The sequence below is a fragment of the Bufo gargarizans genome, chromosome 5 (assembly GCF_014858855.1).
Source record: "Bufo gargarizans isolate SCDJY-AF-19 chromosome 5, ASM1485885v1, whole genome shotgun sequence".
Taxonomy (NCBI): domain Eukaryota; kingdom Metazoa; phylum Chordata; class Amphibia; order Anura; family Bufonidae; genus Bufo; species Bufo gargarizans.
This window is the reverse complement of record NC_058084.1, coordinates 24,275,809-24,295,583: the sequence shown is the minus strand read 5'-3', so window position 1 is coordinate 24,295,583 and position 19,775 is coordinate 24,275,809. Positions and strand designations below refer to the sequence as shown.

Sequence of the window (19,775 nt, the reverse complement as noted above, 5' to 3'; positions counted from 1 at the left end):
TCTAAAGTCCGCCTTTGTGTCGGCTCCGATTCTGTCGCATCCCAACCCTGGGTTGCCTTTTGTCCTCGAGGTGGACGCGTCTGAGACGGGAGTAGGCGCCCTCCTGTCTCAGCGTAGAACACCAGAGGGTCCTCTGCTTCCTTGTGGGTTTTACTCCCGGAAACTGTCTTCCGCGGAGTGCAACTATCAGATTGGTGACAGGGAGTTATTGGCCATCGTGCAGGCCCTTAAAGAATGGAGGCACTTGCTCGAGGGCTCGGTGGTTCCGGTTCTCATCCTGACGGACCACAAGAATCTGACCTACCTCTCTGAGGCCAAGAGATTGACACCACGTCAGGCCAGATGGGCTCTGTTCTTGTCACGTTTTAATTACGTGGTCTCCTACCTACCCGGCTCCAAGAACATCAGAGCGGATGCCTTATCACGGCAGTACTCCGAGCTGTCCGGGGAGGAGTCGATTCCGACTACGGTCATACCCCCGAATCAGATCCTGGCTGCTATTCGCACCAGCCTGACCTCTCCTCTGGGTGAGCAGATTTTGGCGGCTCAATCTGGTGCTCCCTCTGGGAGACCCAACGGCAGATGTTTTGTGCCTGAGGAGTTGCGCACTCGGTTGTTGCGAAACCTACCATAACTCCAAGGCCGCGGGGCACCCTGGAAAGAATCAGCTGTCCTGGGCGGTTTCACGTCTGTTCTGGTGGCCTTCTCTACGTTCCGACATCGCTGCATATGTAGCGGCATGCTCCGTTTGTGCCCAGAGTAAGTCCCCTCGGCACCTTCCGTTGGGCCTTTTGCAACCCATAGCCACCGGGGAGCGTCCATGGTCACACCTGGGGATGGATTTCATTGTGGACCTTCCTGCATCCCGAGGCCATACGGTCATTCTCATGATTGTGGATCGGTTTTCCAAAATGTGCCACTGTGTTCCTCTCAAGAAGTTACCCTCTGCACAAGAGTTGGCCTCGATTTTTGCCAGGGAGGTCTTCCGGTTGCACGGTTTGCCCAAGGAGATTGTGTCGGATCGGGGGAGTCAGTTTGTGTCCAGGTTCTGGCGCGCCTTTTGCTCCCAGTTGGGGATTCATCTCTCTTTCTCCTCGGCCTACCACCCTCAGTCCAATGGGGCCGCAGAACGATCCAATCAGGCCTTGGAGCAATTCCTTCGTTGCTATGTCTCCGATCACCAAGACAATTGGGTTGACCTCCTGCCTTGGGCTGAGTTTGCCAGGAACACGGCGGTGAACTCTTCCTCTGGGACGTCTCCCTTCATGGCCAATTATGGGTTCCAACCTGCCGTGTTACCGGAGGTATTCTCTCCCCAGGATACTCCGGCTGTGGAGGATCACCTTTCCGTCCTACGTACTTCTTGGGTACAGATCCAGAGGTCCCTTGAGGTCTTTGCGCAACGCCAGAGACTCCAGGCTAATCGCAGACGAGCGCCCGCTCCTTCCTACCAGGTCGGAGACCGTGTATGGTTGTCCACCCGCAACCTCAACCTTCGAGTGCCCACTCCCAAGCTGGCGCCTCGCTTTGTTGGTCCCTTCCGAGTGCTTCACAGGGTAAACCCGGTAGCCTATGCCCTTGCGCTTCCTCCTGGCATGCGGATCTCCAACGTGTTTCATGTCTCCCTGTTGAAGCCATTGGTGTGTAATCGTTTCACTTCCTCGGTTCCTCGGCCCCGTCCGGTCCAAGTGGGCAATCGTGAGGAGTATGAGGTGAGCAATATCCTGGACTCACGCCTGGTCCGCGGTCGGTTGCAGTTTTTGGTCCATTGGCGTGGTTATGGTCCAGAGGAGCGTTCCTGGGTTCCCTCCACAGATGTCCATGCTCCTGCGTTGCTCCGAGCCTTCCACGCACGCTTCCCTCTGAAACCGTTCCTTACTCCGCGGAGGAGGGGCCCTTGAGGGGGAGGTACTGTCATGGTCTTACCTTCTCACTGTTCTCCTTCGTTTGACATGTGCTGGCGGCCATCTTGGTTTCTGGGTTTCTTGTAGCCTCCCACCCTGCGGCTCCTCCTTCCCACTGGGAGGAGCTGGATGCCTAGCTCATATATATAGAAGGTCTGTGGCTTCAGTTCCTTGCTTGGTCCTCCTGTGTGCACATGCTTCAAAGACTGCTGCTGCTTCTGGTTCCTGATCCTGGCCTCGTCTGACTACCCCGTTGGTTCCCGATCCTGGCCTCGTCTGACTACCCCGTTGGTTCCCGATCCTGGCTTCGTCTGACTACCCCGTTGGTTCCCGATCCTGGCTTCGTCTGACTACCCCGTTGGTTCCTGATCCTGGCTACGTCTGACTACCCTCCTGGTTCCTGACCTCCGTCTACGCAAGACCCTGCTTCGGTTTAGCCATCCGTTTGGACTTTAGCTACGGCTTGATTTTCAATAAAGCCTTCTTATTCCACCTATCTCTGTTGTACGTCTGGTTCATGGTTCCATGACAGATTTCTTGTCTTATAAATGGGGTTGGGACCATCAGTTGCATTGTGGAGAAGTCAGGTGGATACACAGCTGATAGTCCTACTGAATAGACTGTTAGAATTTGTATTATGGCAAGAAAAAAGCAGCTAAGTAAAGAAAAACGAGTGGCCATCATTACTTTAAGAAATGAAGGTCAGTCAGTCAGAAAAATTGGGAAAACTTTGAAAGTGTCCCCAAGTGCAGTCACAAAAACCATCAAGCGCTACAAAGAAACTGGCTCACATGTAGACCCATAAACTAAGGGGGCAGTAACTATTAAAATATTATTTTTATTAAATCATAGGAGTAAAAAAGATGGCCCCTACAGACAAACAACAAGTAAGACTGATACATACATACATAGACTGGTATATGGATGGAAACCAGTATATTATATATGGTGTGAAAAAGAGGTGGACACGACCATAGGTAGCAGGTCAGGCACAGCAATGTCGGATGACAGTGACTAGCCCTAATCAGTCCCTGCTTGGCCTAGTCCACCCTATAACATAAATCCTCAGGACGGGGTCCAAAAATGCCCCGCAACGGGTGGCCCAGACAGGAGCTCTTGACCTGCGTAGGTGACCCTGTCAGGCCCTAGTGCATCTGGCAGGAAAAATGTCCAGAGGAGCAAAAAACACTCATATATATATATTTTAAAACGTAACCCCACCACAAAGAATGACCACCGAGGTGGTTAAGGAGTGAGAGGAATACTTAAGTGTCCCGACGCGTTTCTTCAAAAAAGGTTTACCCCAGGATTCATCAGGGGACACGGGGCAGTAGCTAGAGTCAGTTCGTAGCTGAGTCTAAGAATAATATCCGAAACAAAGAAAGTAAGTATAATGTAACATCATACGTATGCCTACAGCCCACATGGAGCCAAGGAAGGTAGTTACTTACTTATTGTGTGGCAGCGGTCAAGCGTGTAGCTTTTTCCCACCGAAAGGCTGAGACCCAGGGTGGTGGTGTCTTCAGTGATGGAGCGACCGGCATCTAATGTGGCGATAAACGCCCCTTTTAAAGGGCTGTGGGGCCATGTGTGTTCCACAAACGAGTTACCGGCGCCTCCATGTGACGTCATGGAGGACGCGCCTGTAATGCGGTCGCGCGACCAAAAAAGTCGCATTTGCGCATGCGCGGCGAATATTCCCCGCGCATGCGCAGCGAATATTCAGTTTGCGCATGCGCGGCGAATCTTCCTTGCGTCTCAAATGCCGAGGTGGAACGCACAAATGTGCTTCCGCATCACGTGACCGCGATAGTCCGCCCATGTCTCTGGGATGTCTTGACATCGCGGGGGTCACGTGATGGGAGCACAGTGATACCAAAAAGTCCTAGGTGAATGAGTGTCCAAGTCGGACTACAATACAATAAGACTTTTTAAGATAATATGCATATCCACTCCCATAGTATGCATACCTTCTGAATCTGATTAGCCTCCCTGCCTTAGACAATTAATAAAGTCGGAGGGGCTATTTAACCCCATCATTATTAGTAGATGGGGGAAGTGACACTATAAAGGGAATGGGGGGGAGCAAGACCATGCTCTTTGGTCTGGTTGGATCATAACCCCACCGTCCCTCATGTTTGAGAGGACGTGGTAGTGCCTATCCACTGTTCCCCTATTTAGACCGGGTATACAGAGTTTAAATGACCAGGATTGGCCGGTATCAGAAGTACGATAGGAATCTATGATATTTAGAGGAAACAGGTGAAGTTGATTTGTTCATTTAGGCCCTGAGGGGTGACTGTATTAAGGGTGAAAGTCCACCAGCACTCTCTCTGTAAAATGAGCCTGTTCCAGTCGCCCCCTCGTGTGGGTTTATGCACCCGTTCAATGGCCATGAATGAAATAGCCGAGGTGCGTCCGTCATGTGCCATCTGCACGTGGCGTGCTATGGGGGTGTCCTTGTTGTTACGAATATCCCCTAGGTGTTCTCCCATGCGCTTGCGTAGTTCTCTGAATGTTTTTCCTATGTATCGGAGTCCGCACACACATGTTACCAGGTATATCACGCCCGCCGTGCGGCAATTCATGAAGTCCTTCACCTGATAGACCGTGTTGTTCGGTTCTCCAGTGAAGGACTTACCTTGTGAGAGGCTGCCACAGAAGCTGCAATGTCCACATCTGTGGCAGCCTATCACGGTTGTATTCAGCCATGTTCGTGGCTTAGTCGTTGGGGCGAAGTGGCTATGTACTAGCCTGTCTCGCAAATTGTTGCCTCTTCGGAACGTGAGTGAGACGCTCGGGCCCAAGACATCTGTGAGGTCAGGGTCCATTAGAAGTGTCTTCCAGTGTCGTGACAGGATCCTCCTGACTTGGGAGGCTGCGGCATCAAACGTTCCTATCATCCGGACAGTACCTTGAGGTTCTCTCTCCTTGCTGGTTACGGGGTGGAGAAGTTCTGTCCGCGTACGTAATTTGGTCTTCTCATACGCCAGGCGAAGAGTCCTATCAGGGTACCCCCTCTCCTGAAATCTTGCTCTGAGGTCCCTCGCCTGGCGTCTGAAGTCCCCCGGTTCTGAACAGTTGCGTTTCAACCTAAGGTACTGTCCGGTCGGAATACCTCTCTTGAGGGGCACAGGGTGGCAGCTGTCCCACCTGAGGAGAGAATTGGTGGAAGTGGGTTTGCGGTAGATGGAAGTGCTGAGCCCACCTCTCCCATCCCTGCAAATCACCACATCTAGAAAGGGGAGGCAATCCTCCATGATCACCGAGGTGAACCTCAAGTTGAAATTGTTAATGTTCAACTCGGAGATGAACCTTTCAAAATCGCTCTCTGGTCCGCTCCACAACACGAATATGTCGTCGATGTAGCGGGACCAGAGAGCGATCATGTCCGAGAACCATGGTGTCGGTTCGGCAAATACCACCGACTCCTCCCACCAGCCCAGGAGCAAATTAGCATACGATGGGGCACAAGAGCTACCCATCGCGGTGCCCCTGAGCTGGTGGTACACAGATCCATCAAATAGAAAAAAGTTGCTCACCAATATGAACCTCAATAGTTCCAGAGTGAAGGTATTGTGCTCCACAAATTGTTGACCCCTGGTTTTTAAAAAATGGCCGCTTGCCTCCAAACCGCACTCATGGGGGATGGAGGAATACAGGGCCTCCACGTCCACAGACGCCAGAAACCAGTGTGGCTCGATACAGATGTCCTCAAGTTTACCTAGAAGATCCCCCGTGTCCCTAATGTAGGACGGCAGGGATGACACAAAGGGGCGTAACACCCTGTCCACGTAAATGCCACTGTTTTGGGAAAGACTCCCTACCCCAGAGACAATTGGGCGTCCCCTAATGGGGGTTGTCTCCTTGTGGACTTTCGGCAGACAATAAAATGTAGCCGTGACCGGGTGGAGTGGATATAAAAATTCATATTCCTCTCACATGTAGACCCCCCCAGGAAAGGAAGACCAAGAGTCACCTCTTATCCAAGTCATTCAGAGATTGTTTTCTCGTGACACATTGTACTTCATGACAGTCATAAATTTGAGTCAATATATTTCACCTTTATTTATGAAAAAATCCCAAATTAAAAAAAAAAAAATTAAAAAATTAAAAATTTTTCATTTCTCTGCTTTTAAAACAGTAAGTGATCCATAATAAAAATATGTATTACGTTAAGAAGGCTGAGAAGTTTAAAAGCAATTTTTCACATTTTTAAAAAAAATTGCCAAAACCCTTTTTAAGGACAAGTTCATGTCTGAAGTCACTTTATGGGGCCTACATAGTGGATACCCCCATAAATGACCCTATTGTAGAAACTACACCCTTCAAGTTACTTAAAATCGAATTTACAAACTTTGTTAACCCTTTAGACGTTCCACAAGAATTAAAGGAAAATGGAGATCAAATTTTTAAATTTCACTTTTTTAGCAGATTTTCCATTTTAATCCAATTTTTTCTTTAACACATCGATGGTTAACAGCCAAACAAAACTCAATATTTATTACCCAGATTTTGCGGTTTACAGAAACACCCCACATGTGATCATAAACTGCTGTATGGGCACACGGCAGGGCGCAGAAGAAAAGGAACTCCACATGGTTTTTAGATGCCATGTCCCATTTGAAGCCCCCTGATGCACCCTTACGGTAGAAACTCCCAAAAAGTGACCCCATTTTGGAAACTAGGGGATAAGGTGCCAGTTTTATTGGTACTATTTTTGGGTACATATGATTTTTTGATCATTCATTATAACACTTTATGGGGCAAGGTGACCAAAAAATTGGTTGTTTTAGCACAGTTTTTATTTATTTATTTTTCCAGAGTTCACCTGAGGGGTTCGGTCAAGTGACATTTTTATAGAGCAGATTGTTACGGATGTGGCGACACCTAATATGTATACTTTATTTATTTATTTCACTTTAACACAATAATAGCATTTTTGAAACCCCAAAAATTATGTTTTAATGTGTAAATGTTCCAAGAGCTATATTTTTTTATTTTTTTAAAGATTTTCTTATGTAGGGGCTCATTATTTGCTGGATAAGGTGACGGTTTTATTGGTACCATTTGTGGGACATACGCCCTTTTGATCACTTGGTGTTGCACTTTCTGTGATGTAAGGTGACAAAAATGGCTTTTTTTGACAGTTATTTATTTATTTTTATGGTGTTTATTGGACTAGGTCGATTATGTTATATATTTATATGGCCGACCGTCACGAACGCGGCAATACCAAATATGTCTATTTTATTAAATTTTTTCTATTTTATTTTTTTAACACTTTATTTTTTTTTTTTTTTTTTTACACTTTTCATCCCCCATAAGGTCATACAAGACCTCCGGGGGACTTTTACTACACTTTTCTTTTTTTCACTGTTGATTTCTCCTGTAGCCCCAGTTACAGGAGAAATACATCCCCCCAGAGAGGCTGTACAGTGCAATACAGCGCTGCACAGCCTCAGTGCAGGGCTGATCGAGGTCTCTCAAAGACCTCACAGCTACTGCACTCTCCCGACCACGGCGATCACATGACCGCCGGGCCGGAACAGGAAGCGCAATACAGCGCTGTACAGCCTCAGTGCAGGGCTAATAGAGGTCTCTGAAAGACCTCACAGCTCCTGCACTCTCCCGGCCCCGGCGATCACATGACCGTCGGGCCGGAACAGGAAGCGCAATACAGCGCTGTACAGCCTCAGTGCAGGGCTAATAGAGGTCTCTGAAAGACCTCACAGCTCCTGCACTCTCCCGGCCCCGGCGATCACATGTCTGCCAGGCTGGAACAGGAAGCGCATAGCGCTTCCTGCTCTGCATACACAGCACTCGGTGAGCACTGTGTATGCAGTGATCCAGAAGGCAGGGACACCTGGGCACTGTCCCTGCTTTTTCTAAGGGTTGCCCTGCTGTCACTGACAGCAGGCAACCCGATCAGCAGCTGCACGATTAGCATGCAGCTGCAGTTTCTGAATGGACGTTCTGGAATGTCTATTCAGAAATAGAGAACCACCTCCTGGAAGTTTATAGTCAACGTGCGAATGGGAGGTGGTTAAACGGTGAAGCTAACATATGAGAAAGACTCATTACAGGCAAAGCGAGATATTTCAAGCCTTTATTTGTTATAATTTGGATGATTATGATTTATAGCTTATGAAACCCCAAAGTCACAATTTTGAGGTCCCCTTTGCTCAGGGGGTATGGATTAATTAGCTGACTAGAGGGGGACACTTTGAGCTTAGAATATTGAACCTTTTCACAAAATTCGAATTTTAAGCTACATTAATGCAAATCCTTTTAATTTGCATTACTGAAATAAAAGGACTTTTGCACGATATTCTAATTTTTCTAGTTTCACCTGTATATACAGTATACTGTCCTCTTTAGTATATATATACACAGTATACTGTCCTCTGTAGTATATATATATATATATTGTAGGAGAGTACCTGGGGTGGTAATAGACGGCAGGTACGTGCCACCGGGGGTCCTGGCACCGGTGGAGTAAGAGCCAGAAAAGTGCATATTGCAGCGGTTATGCTGTTAACACAGCGGATCCGGGCCGGCTCTTATTGGGAGCAGGCAGATATGCTGGCAGGTGCCTGTCTCCCCACGGTCCAGGCCAGGTTTTGCAGGGAAGGGTTAAAAACCTGACCAGCAACAAGGGTGGGGTGTGCAATGTGAAGCTTCTGTGTTCTCTGGCTGTGAGAGTGAGAAGTGGAGGTGAGCTGGGCTGTGTGCTGAGGCCTGTGGAGGACTGTGCAGGATCCTGCAGCTGAACCCAGGAGGGATCCGTGTCCTGTGGCTAGAAGCAAGACCCATGGACTTACTTCACCAAGGAGAAAAAGGTGACATTACTCCTGGCTTTAAATAGACTTTGCTTTATGTGACTGAAACAGGCCTCAAGTAGCTGCAGCAGGGACTTGCTGTGTTTGAATTATTATTTTGCTGTTGTGTGTGACCACCCTCCCTATGAACTGCACCGTCTTTCACTTGTATGCACCGTGTGAATAAACAAAGCATCGTGTTTTACACCAAGACCATTCTGTGTTGCCTCTATACTGCACTCGCTACCACTGCCTACCAGAGCGGATCCCCACAATATATATATATATATAGTACACTGTCCTCTTTAGTATATATATACACAGTATACTGTCCTCTGTAGTGTATATATATATATATATATATATATAGTACACTGTCCTCTTTAGTATATATATACACAGTATACTGTCCTCTGTAGTATATATATATATATATATATATATATATATAGTACACTGTCCTCTGTAGTATATATACAGTATACTGTCCTCTGTAGTATATATATACAGTATACTGTCCTCTGTAGTATATATACAGTATACTGTCCTCTGTAGTATATATACAGTATACTGCTCTCTGTAGTATATATACAGTATACTGTCCTCTGTAGTATATATACAGTATACTGTCCTCTGTAGTATATATACAGTATACTGTCCTCTGTAGTATATATACAGTATACTGCTCTCTGTAGTATATATACAGTATACTGCTCTCTGTAGTATATATACAGTATACTGCTCTCTGTAGTATATATACAGTATACTGTCCTCTGTAGTATATACACAGTATACTGTCCTCTGTAGTATATATACAGTATACTTTCCTCTGTAGTATATACACAGTATACTGTCCTCTGTAGTATATATACAGTATACTGTCCTCTGTAGTATATATATACAGTATACTTTCCTCTATAGTATTTATACAGTATACTTTCCTCTGTAGTATATATACAGTATACTGTCCTCTGTAGTATATATACAGTATACTGTCCTCTTCTGTGTTAATTACTTTACACAGTTTAGTGACATTTGTAAAAATTGATATCTTACTTTGCAAGCCTTCTACAAGATGTGAGGCAGTGACAGGCCTCATATATGAAGGATGGTATGCATCTCCCAGAATGGTGCAGGAAACCTATTAAGGAGATACATATTGTGGTTTGCTGTGGTGCACCTGAGACGTGCAACCTTGGTGGAGTGGAAGCCAGAATCTAGAGAATCCACTAAGAAAAATAGTATAGCTGGTAACAGCTAATCCGGGCCTGGATTTTACTGGGACTAAGCAAAGTGCTGGGTAGGTGCTTACTCCCCATGATCCACTCCGGGGTTTATACGTGGCCCATGTCCACGATTGCATTCAAAAGTTAGCAGCATGAGGCAGGGTGTGTCTGTTGTGTGAGAGGCTGCAGATCACACCCTGCAAGGCACATGTTAAGCAAACACTGGCCTGTGGACGATCTAAAGGAGCCTCAAGACTACAGGACTTTATTGTGGATGACATGAACTGACTACTTGTCCCTGCTGCAATCCGGCTGAACTGAACTGTAAGTTGGCTGAAACAAGCAATAAACTGTATTGAAGTGACTTTGTTGTGTCCCTGCCTTTCATCAAAAGTCATAGGAGCCCATTACAAAGATCATTAATAAATATATTGAAGAGGATAGGGCCCAATACTGACCCATGTGGTACCCCACTAATGACAGTGACTCCTCCAATACTGACCCCTGAGGTACCCCACTAATGACAGTGACCCCTACAATACTGACCCCTTAAGGTACTCCACTAGTGACAGTGACCCAATCTGAGTGTGTACCATTAATAACCACCCTCTGTTTTCTATCATTGAGACAGTTACTTACCCACATACAGACATTTTCTCCCAGTCCGAGCATTCTTATTTTATATACTAACCTTTTATGTGGTACAGTGTCAAATGCTTTGGAGAAGTCCAGATATACGACATCCATTGATTCGCCGCTGTCAAGTCTAGAACTTACCTCCTCATAGAAACTGATTAAATTAGTCTGACATGACCGATCCCTCATGAACCCATACTGATATGGCGTTATTTGCCTATTTTCATTGAGGTGCTCCAAGATAGCATCTCTTAGAAAACCTTCAAACCGTTTTCCCACAACAGATGTTAAACTTACCAGCCTATAGTTTCCGGGCTCTGTTTTTGGACCCTTTTTGAATATTGGCACCACATTTGCTATGCCCCAATCCTGTGAAACACTCCCTGTCAATATAGAGTCCTTAAATATCATAAATAAGAGTCTGGCTATGACATTACTTAATTATCTTATGATACGAGGGTTTATGCCTTCTGGTCCCGGCGATTTGTCTATTTTAATCTTTTTAAGACGCCGCTGTACTTCTTCCTGGGTCAGACAGGGCAGTTTTAATGGGGAATTAACTTTTACATTCTGCATTTCATCTGACAGTTTATTTTCTTCAGTGAATACAGTGGAGAAAAAAAGATACAATAGCTTTGCTTTCTCCTCATCGCTCTCTACAACGCCCCCCCCTCATCACTCTGTAGAAAGCCAACACCTTCAGATTTATACTGTATACTGTAGATGAATATTGTTCATTATTATATATATATAAGACACCTGTAATAACTCCTGCAGGTGCCCCAAAAGACAATACCGTAGTTCATGCTTATTGTGTACAGTATGTGATGAGTGTGCATGTGCGTTTGTATATTACACCTATCAGCCAATATATCCCACCATGGCAGTAGCACCTGATGGGAGATATTAAGCAGTAAGTGAACAGTCAATTTTTAAGCAGATTTTTTTGAAAGCAGGAACAATAGGGAAATGTAAGGATCTGAGAGACTTTCATAAAGGTCGGATTGTGATGGACAGATATCTGAGTCACAGCATCGCCAAAACAATTGGCCTTGTGGGATGTCCCCAGTGTGCAAGTGGTTAGTACCATCTAAAAGTGGTCCAATGAAGGGCAAATGATTAACCATTGACAGGCTCATGGGTGACCAAGCACCACAAATGTGCCTGCAATCCATGGAGGAACCATCTCTTTGTCTATAGTTTATAGTATTCTATAATTACTGTAATAGGATTCATCCCTTCATGCCCTTACCTTTTGCTTACACATGGCAGCTAATCTGGGTAAGCAAAGCTGCAATGTAAAGCACAGGTCATAAAAACAGGCTGAACCTCTGATGAACCAGGAAGTGGATTTCTATAGTAACCCAGAGCGGGCACTACCATTCCTACACCCTGCTACTGTTTCCAATGGTTAACAAAGAATGCCATCTGTGCATTTGATTCCAGGTCCTTTGATGTTGTGCCTTAATAATATTGCTATGCAACGTATGTATTGTATTACATGTAATATGCATGGTTCACCAGCAGGTGTATCTGGAAGAAACAGATCTTTAGATAGAGTGCAACTTACCATTCCATTCTCCCCCCTGTTGGGCATAAGTCGGCTAGTCCTGCTTCCGACCAAGGGAAGAGTTCTAGGAAGCTAAAGTCAGTGTAGAGTGGAGTTGGAAAGATACAAGACATGGCACAGTGAGCGGAATATCCACTTCAGCAGGGGTCTCCAAAGGGAAGCAGCTCATAGAGCACCTTTACAGTTTATAGACAGAGTATTAGGAGGGGGTCAATGACCACAGGCACTCCACTTAAAGGTACAAGAACTGTGAGAAAGTCTAGCTACCAGACCAAAGCCAGAGTTTAGCACAGCAGAGAAAGAGATAGCAAGGTATCCAAGTTTGCCTGCCAGTTTACCCCAAAACCTGCTGGATCCAAGAGAAAGACCAAATATTGTCTGGATGCAAGTTTATTCAAGTAAAGCTGTTGAACTTTATAAAGTCTGGACTCGGATTATTCTACCAAAAACTATAACTCTCCCCTTTATTGCTATAGAGTCTAACCCTGGGGAGTGACAGTATCCAGGTAGGAGCACCGTGACGCACAAAAAACTAATAAGGCTGCATCACCATTCGGCATTCTTAAAAACATGGGACACGATCGTACCTGGGGGGGGAGGGGCACGGTGAATTTCGTAATAACTTAGACTCTTTTAGACAATGCAGCTGGACTGTGTCCTAACATAGCTGAAGAATGTCTGCACCTGCAGCAAAGACAATAACTTGCAGGCATCACCTAGATGGTAGTGGCTGCTTCCAGTGTATAGGACTGATGAAGGTAGCATAGGTGTGTACTTGCTATCTCCATCAGGGCTAATGATGTTTATTGGATGGCTCTGTACATAGGAGATATGTTGTGGTTTGAGTACATCCTCTTAAACTGTATATAGCATTATGTCACCTATGTGTAATATTACAGTGTGTTTTGTTTTGGCAGCTCTACATAAGGTGGACCGTAATGTCAGCTATGACCCTGGAGTCCTGCTGGCCTCGGATACTGATCATGGCTATCTAGTACAATGGCGAGTACACCAGAGGCCACTTACCATGCACCGCATGCGTTTACAGGAGCTGCACTACATCGCTAATGAGCTGGATAACATTGGAGGGGGGGACAATGACCTGGTGATTGTCATAAACTGCATGGCGCACTTTATCTCATTCCCGGTAAAAATTTATCTGCAGAGGATAAGAAATATCCGTAATGCCGTTGTCCAGTTATTGAACCGAAGCCCCCAGACCAAGGTCATCATCAAGTCCGGGAACACCGGCTTCCTCTATGAACACGGCAGTGACTGGCTGTCCCTCCAGCTGGACACCCTAATGAGGGCCGTCTTCTCAGGACTTCCAGTTACAATAATAGATGCCTGGCAGATGACCTCCTGCCATTACCTGCCCAAAGACCTTCACCCTCAGGAAATCATTATCAAGAACATGGTGGACTCGATGCTCTCCTACATTTGTCCAGAATAGGTTGGTACAGACAACATTGTGACAGGAATCCTCATCATCATTGCTGGAACATAGGACCAAAACCTCCACCTTCACTATGCCTGAAAGAGACATCACAGAGCTGTTCTGTACAGTATGTTGTGGTGTAAAGAAAAAAAACTGATGGGTTAGACATAGGAAAAAAACACTTACTGCTCTTAATAAAGGTGCAGCCATTGGCTGAATGCTCTTGACTCCCCATACACCCTTGGCTAGATGAGCGTATATGGTAACCAGTTGTCTATGGGGAGAGAGGAGAAAGCTGCCGGCATACACTTCTGTTAGCCTGTTATCTCTTGGAAGAAGTAAAGGATCGAGTACTAAAACAGATATATGTAACTAAGTGAGCACAAGTTGACTTCAGAGGGGTCACTTCCATTTGGAGGAGACTCTAGTTTTGCTGTACCAGTTCTCTGGAATGCTCTGCCCCAAGCAAATACAGTAGATGAATTCACAACATCCACAGTTTTAGATACTCCATAAAACATATATTTTTAGTTTGGCCTCACATCCTCTGATCTAACTCTCCTCCATTCACCGCCCCCATCCCCATCATTGATCCATCATCAAATATTTACACCCCTGCACTCAGAGGCGCTACATATATCGTCTGGTGACGGCTCGTGCAGCTTTATATCTTCTCCCCTATTGTGATAAGATGGCCGACCACTGTACAAAACCGGCTGTTGTTATCTTCTGTGTCAGGCCATCTCCTCATAGCGTAGAGTGTAAGCTCTTGTGAGCAGGGCCCTCATTCCTCTGGTTGTAATTGTTGACCTGTTCGTTGCTATGTTATTTATGACTCTGTACTTCAACCCCCTGATTGTAAAGTGCTGTGGAATATGTTGGCGCTATAGAAATAAAGATTGTTAAAATTATTATTATTTTCCTGTAATGAGCTAATTTGCATAGTTTTACCATTTTCATATGGTTTCTGCTGTTTACTGGGTTACAAAAATGTTCAGCTTCAGGTCAGTGTTTCATTTTGGCTTTTGTCATCAACTTCATGCTCCCCATACTAACGGCAGAATACAGTAGAGACTGGAGAGCTGATTTCAGAGGTCTGTCATTTATAAGTTAAAAGTAAGTGGTTGCCGAGAACCAACATCACAATCATTGGAGACCGGGCCTGGAAAAGAGTCAAGGCCACCGGAGAAGAGTCCTGGTTATTCATGAATTCCTGCTCTCCCGCCCACCTGCTGATGTCTTCTACCTAGTTTTCTCCCTTTCTGTCTAGGAGACAATCATCAGCAGATGGACGGGAGAGCAGGAGATTATAATAACCAGGACTCTTCTCAGGTAGATGTGACTCTTCTCAAGGCCTGGGCTGCAATGACTATGATGCTGATTCTTGGCAACCACTAACCTTTGGCTCATGAGTTACACACCGCTGAGATCTGCATTTCGGTCACTATTTTATGCTGCCCTCAGTGAGGTCAGCAGAAAGTTGATGACGGGTTCCCATTAAATGTGAGACAATGAGATCTTGTTATTGCTTTAAGCTTTTTCCCTATTTTTTGACAACACAGACAACCCCGATAGGACAGAGATGAACACATAAAAAAAAAAAAAAACTTTGCTTAGTTTGTCAAGAAGCGAGTTAAATCAGCTATATCCTGGCCTGCAGGGAGAGTGCATTGCAGCAACATGCATAGCTAGTCCTTCCTGGCAGTGAAACAGTTACTGTGCGTCAGCTGTCACTATTAAGCTCAGTTCACACTTCACTTATTTGGTCAGTTACGGGTGCAGATCTTTTCATGATACTGTATCTGAGAGTAGGATTAGCTCTTAGTAACTCCTGGGATTAACAGAACAAATACCTGAAGTGTGAACTAATCCTTACAGGTGAATGTTAGCGTCAGGTATAAAGAACCGTGCAGAGGCCCAAGATCCTACTGTAGTGTGAAAGAGCGCAGTCCTTTTACACTGTCATCAGCTGATTCCACATAGATGTCTACAGAACCTGTTCTATTAAACGCTTATACAAGTAGAGGCCCCGACAGAGTGGAGATGGGGTCAGCAGTCAGTTTGTGTTGACATCACTATTATTTTTCCCTTCTTATGATGCATCAGAAAAACAACCCCCCCACCCTTCCCAAGGACCGACTCCTGCTTTTGGCTTCCAAATTATGATCAAACCCGATGCAAAATACTGACCATGTGATAGAGGCCTTATTGCTGCTCCAAAGACACGATCCGGTGTGTTTTTCGTTTTTTTTGTTCTTCTGACAAATCAGAAAAAGGGTAAAGTTAACGGTGATGTCAACAAGGCCAAACGGACACTAGTGGCCCTGTCACAGACTGGCGAGGGTGGTAACAGCAAGAGGAGTCACCATAGTGGCCCAATCACATAGTGGGAAGGGTGCAACAGCATGAGGAGTCAACATAGTGGATCAGTGACAGACAGGGGCGGATTAAGTGCATGTGAGACCCGGGGCTTTCTACCCCACACGGCTCCTCCCTCCATTTTGACATGACATTCATCTAGGACGAAGCAGCACACAGTGCTCCAGACAAAAAAAAAAAGAAGCCAAATTACATTTTTAGTCGCCAAATTTAAAATACATATGCCACGTGCTGCCCCCCCCCCCCCCCCCCGGGCTGATCATATCCCAGGTCTATAGGGATGCAGAGTGATGTGGCCTAAATGGTCTCTGTGTGTGTCACGGTGCTCCTACCTGGATACAGCCAATACCCAGGGTTAGGCTCACAGGCAATAACGGGGGATAGTTGAGGTAGGAGATGGAGAATAAATATCGAGTCCAGACCTTGATAACGTTCACCAGCTTTACTTGGGTAAACTTGCATCCAGACAATATTAAGGTTTTCTCTTGGTTCCAGCAGGCTTTGGCGTAAACTGGCAAGCAAACTTGATAACTCTGCTTTCTGTCTCTCTCTCTTCAGTCAGCTCTAGTATCCCTGGATCGCGGTGCCTTTGGCTGTTGTTCCCCTCCTGATGCAAAGTACTGTAAGCAAATTAGCAATGAGTCAGGGGGCTATATGAGCTACTACCCTTTGGAGAGACTCCTGCTACAGCCAGAGGACATTTTACTCTTGCTGCTACATTTTTCATGTCTTCTCAGCTTCTTCATCGAGTCTAAACTGAAATAAACTAGAACTGCCACCCCTCCTACTGGTAGGAAGCAGAACTGGTCCACTTCTGCCCAAAGGGGGAAGAATGGAATGTTGAGTTACATTCTGTATAAGGATAGCTCTGCCATATACACTGCCACCTGCTGGTGAACCAGGCACATTACATGAACATAACAGCTACATAGCAAGATTCTGAATGCACAATGTGAAGGACCTTGAAATAAATATAAAGATGACATTTATGTTAACCATTAGAGACAGTAGCGGAGTACAGAAATGGTAATACCACTCCGGGGTATTACACATAGGATTATAATAAAAAAGACTTGGAGGCGAATACAACACCACATACCTCTCATATCCAGTGACATCATGATTGATAATGCTGAGTGCTGCTTGTGTGAGGGAGTCCTTATAAATTCACTACTGATCTGATTATTCAAACTACCTATCCACTGCAACAATCCCCAGGGAGCAATGTCGTAAGGCAGTACATCGCGACACAACACTTCATAAGGGCCAATACCACTTCCATCCTCTGCACCGGCTCCTCAGGGGCTAATGGCAGATGTTATCAGAGACTTTACTCATTTATATATTGCCTCACTTTAATGACATCACTCATGGGTGATGGTGTCTTACAGTAGTTAAAAGGTATAGTACATGGTAAGTCACATAACATCTTTGCATGGCATGCTATTATGGGTGCAAGTGCTGGGAGAGTGCAGCAGAGTTAACAGTCACACTTGGTGAGTTATCACATCTAGTTAACACATTAACTCTGCTACATCTGTATAATATCGTGCATACAATATGTAGTACCCTGAAAGAGGGATACCTTGAAGTCTGGACATTTGTGGACATTTTCTCCTATTTCCCCCATGCAAAGTCATCAACTCCTCACTTTATTTCACTTTGGGAGGTTAACTTGCACTGACTTATACTGTTTATTACTGTGTAACTGCATTTATATGTTGTAATATATATCCTGTTCATTTGCATTGTATTTGCACAGTACTATGGAAAGGGTTAATGAATACTGAGAGACTTTGGGGACTTTCTAGCTAATAATGAGAAGCTGTTCATTCTCCAAAGTTACCATAAGCGTTTAAGAAGAGCATGTTTTGGAGGGAAAAAGCCAGACTTGTTTACCACCAAAACCAGACAGACTGACCTCTCGAATGTCTTTGTTAGCTCTGTTGTTATGTCTGGAATCTTCTTTTGTATGTAAAAACTGCTGTGTCATTACCGTTGAGTATCATTAAAGCTCTAATGTAAGTCTATACCAGACGTGAGTTATAACATTGTATCTAGCTGAGAAGCTGAGCTTCTCCACTCCACCCCTCACACTAGAAGGTTCTAGTTCAGCCAGAAAATGAATATAAGTAGAGCAGTCAAAGCCCCTAGTGTTCTGCAGTTATGGAACATGGCTTAGATGAGGAGACTCTGCTAGACTATTGAGTGACCAGAAGAAGACGCTGAGATGGGTATACTCTGCCACAGATCCTGGATCACCAACCTTTGGCCACATTAAAAGCCATCTGTGCACAATGCCTTCCCATTCCCCCAGAGAGAAGCAATATGTGGTACACCTCCGCAGTGTCCAGCAAAACCAGCGCAGCGTTGGGGCCACTGCATATAAACATATCATTATAGCAATGCTGGCATGTTTAAGCATCGGTCACATTACAGTTCAGCTAGGTGGAATCGTCACCATAACAGGGTCATTCAGTAATCCAGAGCCCCAGGCACTGCACTGGATACAGTTTTCTTTGTGAAAGGCACTAGCTGATCTCGAAACATCTTACACACCACTGAATTTACAGCCACCGTACATAAAAATTCACTGCATTAAGGAGGAGATTTATCAAAACTGGTGCTAAGGAAAAGTGACTTAGTTGTCCATAGCAGCCAATCAGATTCCACCTTAGTTTTTAGAACTCATTTTGAAAATGAACGGATCAATCTAATTGGTTTCCATGGACAACTAAGCTAGTTTTACTTTGTAATAGTTTTAATAAATCTCCCCCTACGTGTCTGTGGACTGTGCAGAGAAAAAGAATTATAAAGTTATAACGGCGCCGACTCCACAGTATTTACAGGGTTAATACATGACCAGCCCCGTGTGATAAATGGCAGATCCCTCTCCAGTAACCACCACTATAGATGAGATAAGATGCCTTTATTGTCACTGTACAATACAATGAATACAATGTACAATGCAATGAAATGTTTGGAGCAATCCTAGAGGCCATGGACAGAGGAACAAAGAACTGACATTTAAATTAAAGTATTATAATAGAAAAAAGAAACACATTGCACTAGAAAGCATCACTAGTCACAGGTCACAGCATATATATAGCAAGAGCAAAGTAGGAAGTCCTTATGAATATATATACAAACTGATTCTGACACATGACTGCAGACAAGAGATCATCATGGAGTCTTGAATGCAGCAGTCAATTACAGTCTGTGGTGGTTTCTATCCTTGGAACGGGCAATAGTCTCTGAACATTTAGGAGACTGATTGTTTTGGGGTAAAAGCTGTTCTTCAGCCTAGTGGTGCGGACTTGTATGGCTCTAAGACGCCTACCAGAAGGTAAGGGAGTGAAAGGGCTGTGGCCGGGGTGAGTTGGATCCCCGCAGATAATCTTTGCCCTGTTGCTGTAACGAGCAGTGAAGATGTCATCCAGTGATGGTAACTGAATACCAAGGATTTTTCCAGCCATTCCGAGGATGTGCTTGAGGGTCTTCTTGTCCTCAGAAGAGCAACCGGAAGACCACACTGTAATGCAGTATGTGATAACAGTAGGGTTGCCACCCGTACGGGATTGACCCGGACAGTCCGGGTTTGTAATCCAGTGCCCGGGTACAAGCCTTTCTCAGACTGGGACACAGGATTCATTTCAAACTGCAGTGCAGACTGTCTGACTTGCTCGCTCACGCTCCTGACAGCTGGCGGTGAGTGAGCGGCCGGCACTCCGGGACCGGCTCGAACCTGAAGAGGACGAGGCCGCTGGTTAGGATGGATTGGAAGCCGGAGAGCTGGGGGCT

The 19,775-nt window shown here is 45.3% G+C and overlaps 1 protein-coding gene across 1 annotated transcript in view; it reads left to right on the top strand.

The window, feature by feature from the left end:
* The window catches only part of LOC122939283 (NXPE family member 3-like), a 54,529-nt gene extending 40,056 nt beyond the window's left edge, over nucleotides 1–14,473 (top strand). Inside the window, exon 6 of the mRNA XM_044295356.1 lies at nucleotides 13,075–14,473. Coding sequence (XP_044151291.1) covers nucleotides 13,075–13,610 — 536 coding nt within the window. The 3' untranslated portion in view covers nucleotides 13,611–14,473. The remainder of the gene's footprint in view (nucleotides 1–13,074) is intronic.
* Nucleotides 14,474–19,775: the final 5,302 nt, after the last annotated feature.